General features: G+C 50.0%; 2 protein-coding genes and 1 long non-coding RNA gene across 9 annotated transcripts in view; 1 reads left to right on the forward strand and 2 right to left on the reverse strand.

Annotated features, from left to right (window-relative positions):
- LOC126993264 (activating molecule in BECN1-regulated autophagy protein 1A-like) overlaps nt 1-6733 on the reverse strand; it is an 11342-nt gene extending 4609 nt beyond the window's left edge. Inside the window, exons 1-5 of one of the 3 annotated variants that reach the window (XM_050852215.1) lie at nt 6591-6733; nt 5556-5666; nt 4739-4822; nt 1876-2129; nt 1352-1535 (exon numbers count right to left, since the gene is read on the reverse strand). In XM_050852215.1, the coding sequence (XP_050708172.1) occupies nt 1352-1535; nt 1876-2129; nt 4739-4822; nt 5556-5663 (630 nt within the window). In that variant the 5' untranslated portion in view covers nt 5664-5666; nt 6591-6733. Of the gene's footprint in view, nt 1-1351; nt 1536-1875; nt 2130-4738; nt 4941-5555; nt 5667-6590 lie in introns of all 3 variants that reach the window. The other 2 variants (XM_050852217.1, XM_050852216.1) reach the window with 2 other exon arrangements.
- A 7304-nt stretch (nt 6734-14037) lies between these two features.
- Nucleotides 14038-15000, reverse strand: part of LOC126993259 (uncharacterized) — a 40322-nt gene continuing 39359 nt past the window's right edge. The window contains exon 7 of one of the 4 annotated variants that reach the window (XR_007747570.1): nt 14038-14667. The gene's annotated coding sequence lies outside the window, so the exon portion shown is untranslated. Of the gene's footprint in view, nt 14668-14688; nt 14979-15000 lie in introns of those variants that run through there. The other 3 variants (XR_007747567.1, XR_007747565.1, XR_007747564.1) reach the window with 3 other exon arrangements.
- The window catches only part of LOC126993262 (uncharacterized), a 1103-nt gene continuing 495 nt past the window's right edge, over nt 14393-15000 (forward strand). The window contains exons 1-2 of one of the 2 annotated variants that reach the window (XR_007747573.1): nt 14393-14537; nt 14707-14931. This is a non-coding gene — a long non-coding RNA (uncharacterized LOC126993262). Of the gene's footprint in view, nt 14544-14706; nt 14932-15000 lie in introns of both variants that reach the window. The other variant, XR_007747572.1, reaches the window with a different exon arrangement.

A 15000-nucleotide genomic window follows, 5' to 3' on the forward strand; every position in this document is an offset into this window, starting at 1 on the left:
ACATTGACAACCACCACAACCATCTACTACACATAACGTCGAATGAGAAAATAAAGATGACGGTGATGAAAGTTGGAAAGTTTCATTTACTCGGTGCAACATCTGTGGTCATATGCCGGAGAGAGACAGAAGGGGAAGATGATGGTGATGATGTCTTATTCAGGTTATATATAGGTATGGTAAGGTTAGGCTAGGCAATGCTAGACGAGGTAAGGTTAGGTTAGGTTAGGTGTTGTTGGTATGAAAAATGGAAACTGGAAAAAATAAGCAAAGTAAGGAAAAAGAAGTTATTTAAAGACCTCACCACCATCACCACCACTCAACTTAACGCACCACATTGACAACCACCACAACCATAACGTCGAACAAAAAGATAAAGATTGTGATGTTGTTGTCTTATTTGGGTTATATATAGGTATGGTGAGGTTAGGATAGACGAGGTGAGGTTAGGTTAGGTTAAGTTGCTTTACACATAACACATAAGGTTGAATGAGGAGATAAGATAGATGATAGTGATGTTGTCTTATTTGGGTTATATATAGGTATGGTGAGGTTAGGTTAGGTTAAGTTGCTTTACACATAACACATAAGGTTGAATGAGGAGATAAGATAGATGATAGTGATGTTGTCTTATTCAGGTTATATATAGGTATGGTGAGGTTAGGCTAGACAAGGTGAGGTTAGGTTAGGTTAAGTTGCTTTACACATAACACATAAGGTTGAATGAAAAGATAAAGATAGATGATAGTGAGGTTGTCTTATTCAGGTTATATATAGGTATGGTGAGGTTAGGCTAGACAAGGTGAGGTGAGGTTAGGTTAGGTTAAGTTTTGTTGGTATTAAATATGGACACTGGTAAAAATAAGCAAGGTAAGGAAGGAAAAGTAAGTTATTTAAAGATACACTGTTAAGAAAAGTTATATATAGGTATGGTAAGGTTAGGATAGGCAATGCTAGATGAGGTTAGGTTAGGTTTGGTTTTGTTGGTATTAAAAATGGAAACTGCTAAAAATAAGCAATGTAAGGAAGGAAAAAAATGTTATTTAAAGATACACTGTTAAGAAAAGTTATACAAAGCTACATTTAAAGATACCAGCTGTTGAAAAATAAGGTGTAACAAAGAATGAAAAAAGTAAGGTATGATAAATAAAAACAACTGAAAACATAAAATAAAAAAAGTATAAAAACAAAATAAAACAAAATATGAGGAATAATAAATAAAAATAAACATATGCAAAAAATGAAAACATGAAATAAAAAAAAGGTATAAAAACAAAAAATAAGAAATAATAAATGAAAATAAACATATGCAAAACAAACTCCTGTATTACACCCAACACCCCCTACCCACCTTGAGGCCCCACACGCGCACCTCCCCGCCGAGGCAGCCCGAGGCCACTATCTCGTTGGAGGCGGGGTGGAAGGCCACACACCACGGGGTTCGCGGGTGTCCCTCCAGCGTACAGATGCACTGACCTGTGTTGACCTCGCTGACGTAGATGTTGTGGTCGCCGTGGGTGGAGGCGACCTTTGACCTGCAGAGAGAACAAGACAAGTTGATTGACCCCTTGACTATGGCTTTCCTACAAGACATCACCAAGCATTTATTTTTTATTTTTCTATTATCAGAATTTCTGTGATTTCTTATAATTCAGGTGCGTTTTTTTTACCCTACTTCTTTCCCCATGTCTTATTTTTGCATTTTTTTTTATCAGAATTTCTGTGATTTCTTATAATTCACTTGCGTTTTTTTACTGTACTTCTTTTCCCATGTCTTTTTTTATGCATGTTTTTTTTTATATCATTTCAAGGTGCCCATACCATCTCCATTCCTGTAAATAAAACAAAGAAATAAAACCTTGCCCCCCCACTCACCCATCGGGGCTGAATACCATAAGGAACGTGGACTTGGGTGAGCCGGGCAGTTGGCAGGAGAGGAGGTTGTGCTTGCGGTAAACCAGCATCTCCTCGCTGATGTGATGCAGCTGCGTGGTGGTGGCCTGGGGGTGGCGCGCCGGAACCTCGCGTCGAGCCAGCAGCACCGGCGTGGGGGCCAGCATAGGGTCATGGCACTGCCGCCGCACCTCCTCCCCCACCTCCATCTTGCCCTCCAGAAACATGTCATCCATCTGAAGGGGGGATGAGTGGGAGTGGTTAGAGTGTGCATGTATGAGTGTGTATTTACCTAGTTGTAGTTTAACAGGGCCTGGGCTTTACGCTCGTGTGGTTCTGTCTCCGTATCTACATTAATCCAACTTTTCCTTAAAGCTTTGCACACTCCTCGCTGATACTACATCCTCACTTAGTCTGTTCCAAACCTCTATATTTCTGTGTGGGAAGCTATATTTCTTTATGTCTCTCAAGCATCTCCCTGTGTGTATCTATTTGCGGTTTACAGGGCCTGAGCTAAGATGGGATAGTCCTGTCTCCTTGTCGATATATGTCCAAGCTCTCCCTCATTTGATGCACACTCCCTGCCTCCACAGTCTCCTCCTTTAGACCATTCCACTCATCCACACTTCTATATGGGAAACTGTACTTCTTTTTTCCTTCAGACATGTTCCCTATATCAGCTTCTTAACCCCTTGACTGTGGATTTCCTACCAGAAGACATCACCAAGCTACAGGAATGGAACAAAAAGTGGCTGCTACAATTCAATGAAGAAAAATGTCAAGTCCTGCACCTTGGGAGGGGATATCCAGCACATCAATATCACATGAGAAACACTCCACTATCCACCACAGAGGCAGAGAAAGACCTGGGAGTGTATGTTACCAGGCTACCAGTGAAGGGATATCCAGCACATCAATATCACATGAGAAACACTCCACTATCCACCACAGAGGCAGAGAAAGACCTGGGAGTGTATGTTACCAGGCTACCAGTGAAGGGATATCCAGCACATCAATATCACATGAGAAACACTCCACTATCCACCACAGAGGCAGAGAAAGACCTGGGAGTGTATGTTACCAGGCTACCAGTGAAGGAAAAATCCATGCCAATCGCAGCGGACGGGTTAACCTTACCTCACCTAACCTAATCTAATGTTCCTATGTACTTATATTCTTATGTTGCAACTTTGGGTGTATGTCTGTAATTTATCATGTATCTTCTACTTTATTTCTCGTATCCTTAACCCGGTAGCAGCAGGGATCATGTTTCTTAATGGCAAGCAAGAAAAATGAGAAAAAAATCACCCCTCACACAAACCATTTCATAATACCTATATATCAAAGCATTTGTGATCAGATTATGTATCATCTATTTTTGGGGGTTTTAAACCGTGGCACAAATTTGGCCTGTTGCTGCTACACGGTAAAGCCACAAATTTGACCAGTCGCTGCTACATGGTAAAGCCACAAATTTGGCCAGTCGCTGCTACACGGTAAAGCCACAAATTTGACCCGTCGCTGCTACACGGTAAAGCCACAAATTTGACCCGTCGCTGCTACACGGTAAAGCCACAAATTTGGCCCGTCGCTGCTACACGGTAAAGCCACAAATTTGACCCGTCGCTGCTACACGGTAAAGCCACAAATTTGGCCCGTCGCTGCTACACGGTAAAGCCACAAATTTGGCCCGTCGCTGCTACACGGTAAAGCCACAAATTTGACCCGTCGCTGCTACATGGTAAAGCCACAAATTTGACCCGTCGCTGCTACATGGTAAAGCCACAAATTTGACCCGTCGCTGCTACACGGTAAAGCCACAAATTTGGCCTGTCGCTGCTACACGGTAAAGCCACAAATTTGACCCGTCGCTGCTACACGGTAAAGCCACAAATTTGGCCTGTCGCTGCTACACGGTAAAGCCACAAATTTGGCCTGTCGCTGCTACACGGTAAAGCCACAAATTTGACCTGTCGCTGCTACATGGTAAAGCCACAAATTTGGCCCGTCGCTGCTACACGGTAAAGCCACAATTTTGACCTGTCGCTGCTACACGGTAAAGCCACAAATTTGGCCCGTCGCTGCTACACGGTAAAGCCACAAATTTGACCCGTCGCTGCTACACGGTAAAGCCACAAATTTGACCCGTCGCTGCTACATGGTAAAGCCACAAATTTGACCCGTCGCTGCTACACGGTAAAGCCACAAATTTGACCCGTCGCTGCTACACGGTAAAGCCACAAATTTGGCCCGTCGCTGCTACACGGTAAAGCCACAAATTTGGCCCGTCGCTGCTACCGGGTTAATACTGATAAACAAAGGTGCATGCAGTGACCTCCCGTCTACACAAACCCCTCAAATAATGTGTTAGTAATATTAAGGGTAAGACAAAGTTAAGGGCACACACGATATAGAAGCTCATAGCCTCGGTGCTCAACTCCGCCACATGAGTACTAAAAATGATAAATGCATAGGCCTATGTTTGGAGCACGACAATTTGCCAGCACCTGTATGTACAACCACCAAAATAATGTGTTAGTATTATCAAGGGTAAGACAGAGTTAAGGACACGCATGATATAGCTACGCGTGGCCTCCGTGCGCAGCTCCGTCACATGAGCACTTTGAGACGTAATAGACCTCTCCCTCACAGCCAACCATTAATATCTCCCTCCCCACAGCACTCCACAGCCACAGACAAGCCTTAGGGGGTCAGCACGGTCAGCATACCACACAGACAAACAGACAAACAGCAATACAGACATGAAGCTCACCTTGCCACGTATAAACCAAACAGTTCATATTTATCCATTTTGACACCTCTTCCACAGCTCCCACGTACTCACCATGGCGGCCACTCCTTCCCTGGGGTATATTCTCCCTCCCTGGGGCGGATCCTCCCTCGGGGCGCGTCTCCCCGGGGGCAGAAACTAAAAAAAGTGAGGGCGTGTAGGGGCGTCAGGAGCTGCTCATGGCCGACCCAGACCTAAACATTCCCTCCTCATCCGCCTGGCACGGGTCTGCAGGGGAGTCCTTCGCATACTGACCCTGTACGGCGCGGCGAGGCAGCAGTTAACCCAAGTGTTACCCCCATGACAAGGGGCGAGGGAGGAGGCGCCTGGTGAGGTCTAGTTGACTCAGCAAGGTTAGCTTTACCTTAATTGCTGTACATTTAGGCAGAAGACTGAAGAAGTCCCCAGACCCTGGCAGCGTGAGGCAGGCAAATGAGGCGAGTGGAGGGGCTCCGCCAACCCCGCGCCCAAGCTACTAAACCTGTATTGTACGCGTCCGCGGTACAAAGGCTGTACGGTATACCAAGCATTATATGCTTGTGTTCAAAGTAATATGAATCTTATTGTTTAAAGTCATGAAAATTAAATCGCAGGAAATTCCAAACTATGTAGTATCATGATACTGGATAATTACACTTTTCTAATATTTTTTCAACAATTTAGAAAATCCAATTTCTGTTGAACAAAATTAGCTGCAACGAGTGACATGACACGTACAAAACTCCTTCAAGTATCGGTAACGGTATCGGCAGAAAATCAGCCGATACCGATACCAATACATCGGTACATCCCTAATATATATATACTTGTCAAGTGACCCAAAACTGGAGTGATTCTAGTATATCATTGCATGAAAACTTTTGTAACTCACTATTGAATAAGATCCTGGCAGACAGTCTCCTTGATAGTGTAGTCTGTTGTGGCGTCCTCCCCACGACTCAGAGGACTGCTTCCACAATGTCTGCCGCTGACCCATCATCGCCTGTAACAAGGGACACATTAAGCTTAACACAACACACACAGAGAGAGAGCCATCACCTTAAAGTAACAGGTAAAGCTCCAGAAGTACACCCACCATTGACAACAGAGCAGCGCAAAGCCTGCCATATTTATACCAAGGCAAGCTGACCTAACCCACCAGTAAATGGAACAAGTTCAATGGTAAAAAAGTGCTCAAAATGGCAGAAAAGGCAAATAAAACAGACCAATCTAACCTAGCCCAATCTGATTTCTGGAATAACACCCAAACAGTTAGTCCCTGTTCCTTCAGGTGTCCCACAAGGCACCGTTCTGGGCCCCCTTCTTTTCCTCCTGTACATTGACGATCTTCCACTCTCATCGCCTAACTCTTCCACTGGACTATTTGCCGACGATAGTTTAGAGCAGTAAAGACTACTGACGACTGCAGACTACTACAAAACGACTTGGACGCCCTCCAGCGGTGGGTGCACCTGGCAGATGCACTTCAGACCAGACCAATGCAAACTATTAAGATTCACCAGAGCGCACAACATCACACTCACACTCTCCACAATTCAGACTTAGAATCAGTTCACACACACAAGTACCTTGGTATCCATCTCTCAACTAACTTGAAATTCAACACCCACATAGACCATATCAGTGCCACAGAACACTGGGGTTCCTGAGGAGGAATTTACATAACTGCACACCTGACATTAAACACATAGCTCATGACACACTTGTGAGACCAACACTGGAATACTGCTCCACGGTGTGGGATCCTGCACAACTGTACCGGCGCATCAATAACCCAGATCCAGAAGGTCTCCTGCCTTCTCCTCACTCCTGGCGGCGCCACTCACACCCTTACACCCCAACTGACACTCTTCATCATACACTGTCCCCAACGACACGAATGTGGGGCATTAATCGCCTTCCTCACCTGCTGTCCTTCATCCCTGCCTCCCCCAACACCACGGTGATCTTGGGGGCTGGGGCGGCCTGCACGCTGCTTGTCGGGGCAGCCTGCTCCAGGCCTCCGTCTGCACCTCCTTGGCCTCTTCTTCTTGGGTGTTTTATGGGGCTCTAGTAGAGGCTGTGGCTCCACCCGTCAGTGGTAGTTGTTGTTGTTGTTGTTGTTGTTGTTGTTGTTGTTTAGGGCCGCGGCGATCTAGTCGCTCACATGAGCCCTGGTGTCGTCCTGTGAGGGCTTCACAGGCGCGTCAGCTGCCCCGTCTTCCTAAGGAAGGCGCAGGTGAGGCGGGTGACAGCTTCCTGTCGTGATGGGTGGACTCCTGCCGCCGCCAGCAGCGTGGGCAGGTCAAAGGTGGGCACGTCCAGGGCGCGGAGTTGGTGTCGGAGCAACACTCGCTGGGAGTGGTGGCGTGGGCAGTGCAGCAGCAGGTGCTCAATGGTGTCCTCGACGGTCCTGCACCAGGGGCAGTGAGGGTCGGGGACGAGGCGCAGGCGGTGGAGGTGAGCGCCGAGACGTGTGTGGCCCAGGCGGAGGCGCGTCAAGGCCACGTCTAGGACGCGGGACTTTTTTCTCACCCACGGCTGTGGGGAGGAGTTGGTGCGGTATTGGCCCATGGTTGTGGTGCGGAGGGTGTTGGCGAGCGTGTCATCCCAGGAGGCGCGGCAGGTGCGGGAGATAAGGCATTTGGCCGTGGAGAGTGGTAGGGGGAGCGGCGTGATGTTTACCTCCGCAAGGGCCATCTTGGCGGCGGCGTCTGCTATAGTGTTGCCTCGTATGCCGGAGTGCGAGGGCACCCACTGCAGGGTGACCTCCCACCCCTCGGATGTCAGGAGGAGGAGGGCTCGCTGGATGGTATGGGCTAGAGCCGTCGATGATGTTGGGTGGCGGGAGCGGAGGAGGTGGAGTGAGGAGAGGGAGTCAGTGTAAATGACAGCCTTGCCCTTGGTATGGGTAGTGTGAAGGTATGCGATGGCCTGGTGCAGGGCGTAGAGCTCAGCCGTCAGGACGTCTGTCTCTGGGGGTAGTCTCCACGTCCTGCAGGTGCTGGTGCTGGGGTCATATAGGGCTGAGGCAGTGGCGGGTGGAGATGGGGAGTGGGAGCCATCGGTGAAGATTTTCAAGTGGTGGTGGTAGAGGGACCTGTCCATCTTGAGGAAGTGTGTGGCCACCACGTTGCTGGAGGTTGGTTTGTGTGGGAGGTCGTGGATGTACAGGGACATCGTGTGGGAGATATCTAGCCAGGGTGGGATAGGGGAGTGTGGGCTGATGGGTTGTGGTGGTGGTGGAGTGAGATGGAGTAGTAGGTGGACCAGTAATGCCCTCACAATCAGGGGTTGGTGGGCCGCGGGGAGCCAGACTGGAGCATGCTGGTCGACTCCTGAGGTGCCGTAGAGCTCTGAGAGTGGGTGGGAAGGTGGCAGGCTCAAGATGCGGTGGTAGTGGTGGCACAGCACTTCTCTTCTGTGGGTGGCGAGCGGGGCGATGCCACTTTCTGCATGGAGGGAGACAACTGGGGAGGACCTCATGGCCCCCATTGCGATCCTCAGTGCAGCGTTTTGGGTGGTGTCTAGCTTAGCAAGGTTGGAGGGGGCCGCTGCCCCATAGATGCTGCTGCCATATGATAGGCGCGCTCTGATGGTGGTGCAGTAGTATTGAAGGAGCATGTCTCGGCCTGCCCCCCAGCGAACACCTGCAAGCCTCTTCATGATGTCCAGGTGCTTGTTGCAGGAGGTGTGTAGGTATTCAATGTGGCTGGCCCAGGTGAGGCGAGGCCCATCCAGCCGCAGCCCCAGGAGGTTGTGTGTCCTGACATAGGGGACGGGTGTTCCATTTAGGGAGACTGTAGGTGGTACTGGCAGTCTTTTGAGGGTGAAACACATAAGGGCGCTTTTGTGTGGACTGATGGTGAGGCCCCAGGTGGTCACCCAGGCTGCGATGGCTGTGGCAGCCTCCTGGAGGTGTTGTTGTGACTCCACCAGTGTCGGTGCCCTGCTTAGGATGGTTATGTCATCTGCAAACATGAGGAGGTGTGAGTGGGGAGGTACCTGGATGTCAGACATGAGTATGTTGAATAGCAAGGGGCTGAGGGCAGAACCCTGTGGCACTCCTCTTCGGATGGGGTGTGGTGATGACTTGGAGGCTCCCACCGCCACCTGGAAGGAGCGGCCAGAGAGGAAGTCTCTAACCCAGGCAAGGGTGGTGCCAGTGATCCCCATGCTGGCCAGCTTGTACACAACTCCCTCGTGTGGCGATGTGTCGAAGGCCCCCTCCAGGTCCACAAAGAGGGCCGACATGACTTGTCGCTGGCGGTAAGTGTCGCAGATGTGGAAGTCCATCTGCGCCAAGACATCCAGGGTGCTCCTGTGTGGTCGGAAGCCGCACTGCTCCCTCCTCAGCAGTCGCTTCTCCTCCACCCACCAGGATAAACGGGTCGCCACCAGGCGCTCCAACAGCTTTCCAATGCATGAGAGGAGGGCAATTGGCCTATAAGCTGATGGCAGCGATGGGTCCTTGCCTGGTTTGAGTATGGGAATGATGGTGGACATCTTCCAGCAGGAAGGGAACTCTCCTGTCTGCCAGCTGATGTTGAGGATCTGCAGGAGGTGGTCATGGATGTCGGGGGTGAGGTGAGTGAGGAAGTCATACGGGATGATATCATGGCCTGCAGCTTTCCCCGGCCTTAGGGAGGCCATTGCTTGGGTTGCTTCAGTTGGGGTGAAGGGCTGGATGAGCTCTGGGATGCCCGGGGAGTTGACAGCGTTGACTATGGCGTTGTGGGTGTTCTGGGACGGATGGATGGTGGGTGTGGTGCCTATCCTTGTGTGGTAAAAATTGGCCAGGACTTCCGCCTTCTGCTGGTCATCTAGCTGGGCATGGGTGTTATTGGTGATGGGAGGGGACTGGCGCACCTTCCTGCCTTCCATGGCATGCAGGAAGTCCCATGTCCTTTTGGTGGAAGTGGAGAATGAGAGGGAGGAGCAGTGGGTTCCCCATGCCTTCCTCTTGGCCTGGAGGATGGTCCTCCCACAGATGGCGTCGAGTCGTCGGTATTCCTGGCCTGCCAGAACGGTCGGTGTCTTGCGCCACTGGTTCCAGGCCCGGCGACGGGCTCTTACTGCCTGCTGACATGTGTCGTCCCACCATGCCTTCCCCGGACGGCGGGGGGTGCGGCGGGTAATGAGGTGGAATGCCGCTCGCCCAGCTTCCTCCAGTGTTTGGTGTAGGCCACTTGTTGCCTCCCCCAGTGGGCGGGTGGAGAGGTCAGGGGAGCAGTGTAGGGCCTGCTGGAATTTTGGCCACCCAGTCGCTGTTATTTTCCACCGTGGCAGGCATCCCGGGTGAGGCCTGGGGGTGACCTGGGGGAGAGAGGCTAAGATGGGAAGGTGGTCGCTCCCCATGTAAGGGCCCGTGGAAAACTCTAAAGTGTTGAGCGCCGGGTCACCGAGGAACAGGTCCAACACTAATGCTGCCCCTGTGTGGGGGTGGTACCTAGTTGCCAATCCTGGAGGGCTGAGGAGGCTCAGGTGCGGCGAACCCTGGAGGACCCGGAATAAGTTGTTGCCTGGGGTGTGCCTGTGGTGTGGAGGCAGGTTAGGGTCCCAGCAGTGGTGGTGGGCATTAAAGTCCCCCATGACTAGCAATGGGAGTGGGAGGGTAGAAAGGTAGTGTTCTAGCTCTTGATAGGTTGCTGCTCCACCTGGATTGTAGCACACTGCCACTGTGAGCCAGCCCCCATGGAGCCCTATCCTGGCGGCAGCTATCTCCAGGCAACCATCCGGCCACCTAGGAAGCCTTAGCTCTGAGTGTACCAGTTCCTCCCGGAGAGCAAGGAGGACTCCACCGCCTCGTCCCTGCTGGCGATCTTTCCTGATGATGGTGTACCTGCAAGGTGAGATGGAGATGGGGGGGGAGCCAGGTCTCACATAACCCAGCCACCGAGGGCAGTGTGTCCTTGAGGAAGATGTGGAGCTCCTGTGATTTCCGAAGGAGAGACCGGGCATTCCAGAGCATGAAGGAAAGAGCCATCACTGGAGGAGGGTAGACATTAACATGGAGACAGTGGGCCACAGGGACTTGAGTATGTCTATGAAAGACAGGCCCTGCTGGAAAAGATGGTAGCCCCTCGTGAGGAGGGTAAATAAACCTGGGATAAAATCGTCCCTGTTGGGAGGGGAGGAGGAGTAGTAGGTAGGTTGAGGCGGATCCTGCAGTGGGTGTACAGGCCTGGGGGGTCTGGCAGAGTGTGAGGTGGATGGGTTGTATTGTGAGGGGGCTTGTGATCGCTTGTGGGCTCAGAGTGTGAGCACTGGCGTCTGCCGAAGCCTCAGGCGATGAGTGTGGGGCTCCGTGTGGTGGTGGGGGTGGAAGGAGGGTGGTGAACTTACTTCGGCGGTGGTGTGGGTGATTCCGGTGTGGTGGCGTGGGGTGACTGTGGGGTGTCGATGTTGGTGCTGTCGTTGGTTGGGGCGCAGTGGGGTGAATGGTGCTGGGTTGTGGATGCTGGGCCAGGGCCCTCCAGGTGCTCATCCTCCAAAGTCTCCAGGGAGGCATACCTGGTGCCGGTGATGCCGGCGAAGGAGACCCCCTCCTGGACGGGTCTCGCTGGGAGTCGTGGGGGCTGCGTTGTTGGCCTAGGGGTAGGCCGGGGCCAGTCCGGCCTAAGGTCCCGGAGTTGGTTGTTGGCCTCTTGGAGCGACGTTCCTTCGTCCCTCAGTCTGGTGTAGAGCTGCTGGGCCTCTGATGTAAGGGGCATTTAATGGACCTGGTCCATGTGGGCCCCACACTGAAAAACAGTGGTAAGGCCGGGAGCAGGTGGAGTCCCCCTGCTTGGAGGGGTGGGGTCCGCTGCACCTAGCACAGCGCACTGGTAGCCGGCAGGTAATGGCGCTGTGTCCGATCTTTAGGCACACCGGACAGCGTAAGAGTGGGAGGAGGAAGGGCCTCGGCCAGAACGTGAGCCCAGAAATGGCGACCCTCTTAGGGATTATCCCTCTCACCTTGAGGCGTAGCCATTTCCCTGTGGTGGTCCTTGGGAGAAGGTGCGGTGGAATCCAGGCGAGTTCCAGACACTCGCCTCCATCTAGGGTCTTGAAACCGGCCTGGATTTCTTCCATCGTGGTGTCGTCAGCCAGCGGCCCTACCCTGGCGTAGTTGTATTTGTCATCTTCCTTCTCCGCTCTCCTGCAGGTAACCTCCCATTCTCCCAGGAGGAAGGAGGGCTTGGAGAGATCCGGAACCTTGAGTAGGTTGTGGGCAAAGACGACGATGACGAGGGCCGTACCGTTACCCAGGGCACGGGTTTCCCCTTCCAGGATATACTTCCCCACTGGAGAGGAGGTGAGGGCTTGCGACACCTTCCTGGGGTTGTTGAATACCTGCGCGCCATTCTTGGTCCGCAGGAGGAAGGATGCTCTGGTGTATGACGGCAAGGTTGGTGTAGCGGAAGGAGTAGGGGGCTGCATGCCCGGCTGGGCCTCCGCCGGTGACTGGGACGTCTTCTGACGTTTGGCCTGCTGGTGGGGGTCCTCGCCAAGAGACGGGTCTGTCATGTTGACGTCCTCTGGGGTCTCGGCCTCGGTGTGGATGAGTTCTAGGGGCGGCCCACCTGACTGGCTGGCCATGGTGGAGGCCGTGTCGCCTCGCACAGCCGTGGAACTGAGCAGCTGGTAGCCGGCAGACAAGGAGAGATATCCTGCACGTCTACCTTGTGCGGCTGCCACGACCGCCAACGTGTTGTCCTTCCTTCCTGCTGCTGCTCGTGGCGGGCTGGAGGAAGGGCGGCGGGCCTAACAGTATTTACATCCACATTAACAACCATTACTTATTTATCACCTTCAAAGGCAACAGAGTAACTTAACTAACTCTAAAACTATTTATTAGCTATCAAAAAACTCTATGGCCTGGTGTGGAGCGACGAGTGTAGCCGTAGTCTTCCATATATATGTCAACTATTCTTCCTTCTCTGTTAAGGACAGAAATAGAACTTCAATACACTCAAAATAGTTGCGTCAGAAACAACACCAATAATTGGTATAGGCGAGTGTGCACCTAGCTAGGTTATTTAATAAAAGAGTAGTTGTATTTATAAAAAGGCTCAAGACCTAATGATGACATGGAAACTATGCGTATCACAGCTATGCCTTAGGATTGGATTTTTTCACAGTTTTTCTATTATGTTATAAACGTGCGTTTGTGTGTTAGTTTGTTTGTTCTCACTGTTTGGGGGGTGTGGTAATGGGCGAGGAAATGCCGGCCAGTATATGTGTTATCGCATCATCTCATTACATATCTATATACATTCTATACATTTAGCTATATTTAGTGTGCTATTAAGTCAATAGCATTTAGAGTATGTAAAGTGACATATATTAACTCAAAATGATATAGATATAGATATTTTTAGTGTAGTATTACTAAGACAGAAGGATATAATCTTATATTATTTTGTATATGAAAGTAGCCTGAGGTATTTATATTCTTGGTACTTGATATTTGTATTTTTGCATTCCTGTAATATTGGCGGTGAGGGAATATTATATCATTGCTCTGTGTGTGTGCAGGATTGATCTGTTCTTGGAGTGTTCTTGGAGTGCAGTCAAGTATCACGGCTAAATCTTGGACTGACTTTTTCACACTCACATCTTTTATCCGAGGAGTGGAAATATCCAGCCTCCTGAGATCCTTGTTCTTCCCCACAATATCAAGCATTCAGTTTCATCCCATTCAGCTTCAGTTGCTTACAATTCACCCATTTCCCAACATCATCCATATATCAGCTTATCTTCAGTGTTATCACGCGGCGGGAACACGGTGCACAGTGCTGGCCGGAATTACTTCCTGACACTACTATGCGTCCCAGGGGCCATGACGCACAGCTTTTCGAATATAACATTTTAACGAAGCGTCGGACAAGGACGGTGTTTTGGGAGACGATGTTTGAGACCCCGACCTAATTGCCAAAAATAGGCTTGGCTGCCAAATGTTGACGATTACGACAACTGTAGGAGTAGCTTTAAGCTAAACTTCACTAAAATATCACAGTTCTTTCTTATTTCCGCAATCTATATAAGTTTGTGTTTTTTTTCTCTCTCTCTCTGTCTCTTATCTTGTATTATTTATTCCACTCTTGTAAGGCTTTTTTCATCTCTGGTGATCTCCTCCACTCCACAACCATTTCTCTCCCTAAAACATGTAGCCAACCCTCTCAGTAATTGACCTGTAGGTTGCATTTTGTCCATTTACTGCTTAATATACCTCTAACAATGACATGCATGACTGTGTAACAGGGTTGACGTCGAGTCAAATATAGACTATTATTTGCGCATGGCTAAGTTTTTCTCCTTCCTGCCCCAATACTGTTTTCTCGTAGTAATTAAGAATATGGAAAAGGAAAAGGAAAAATCAATTCTAAAAGTCCAGTTTCAATTCCTTTTATTGCATAAATGATATTTTTTTCCATCCGTGAAGGTCACACACACTTAACAGCACGAAGCAGCAAACAGGTCCAGCGCGGACACTGTTTCCTTTGTGTGTAGAGAAACACTGGTTTAATGAAGCCTTGGATGACGGACAATAATTAATGTTCTCGTTCAAAATTAAGTGTTAGAAGAAAAGGGAAATTCACAGCAAAAGAACACTAAGTAATTTGAGTAAAAGAGGGTAAACTTTAATTTTCTGCCCTTTCCCAGTGTCTAATGTAGTTATACACGATTTTTCTTAATGCACGGTCTAATTTGAAACCTGACCTCCGTGTATAAGGAGGGATTACTGTACTGTACAAAACATCATGCTCAATAGTACAAGAAACTGACCAACACATTATACTGAACTTGAGGTTACAGGAAATAAAAAACAACAACAATACATTAAGAAAACAACCACAATCTCCTCTATAATGTTGTGGTGGTGGTGGTGGTGGTGGTGCAGGCCAGTACCCTCAACACCACAAAGTCCACAACAATTTCCTCTATAATGTTGTGGTGATGGTGGTGGTGGTGGTGGTGCAGGCCAGTACCCTTAACACCACACAGTCCACCACAATTTCCTCTATAATGTTGTGGTGATGGTGGTGGTGGTGGTGCAGGCCAGTACCCTCAACACCACACAGTCCACCACAATCTCCTCTATAATGTTGTGGTGCTGGTGGTGGTGGTGGTGGTGCAGGCCAGTACCCTCAACACCACAAAGTCCACCACAATTTCCTCTATAATGTTGTGGTGATGGTGGTGGTGGTGGTGGTGCAGGCCAGTACCCTCAACACCACAAAGTCCACCACAATTTCCTCTATAATGTTGTGGTGATGGTGGTGGTGGTGCAGGCCAGTACCCTCAACACCACACAGTCCACCACAATTTCCTCTATAATGTTGTGGTGATGG

Source organism: Eriocheir sinensis, unplaced genomic scaffold, assembly GCF_024679095.1.
Source record: "Eriocheir sinensis breed Jianghai 21 unplaced genomic scaffold, ASM2467909v1 Scaffold593, whole genome shotgun sequence".
NCBI lineage: Eukaryota > Metazoa > Arthropoda > Malacostraca > Decapoda > Varunidae > Eriocheir > Eriocheir sinensis.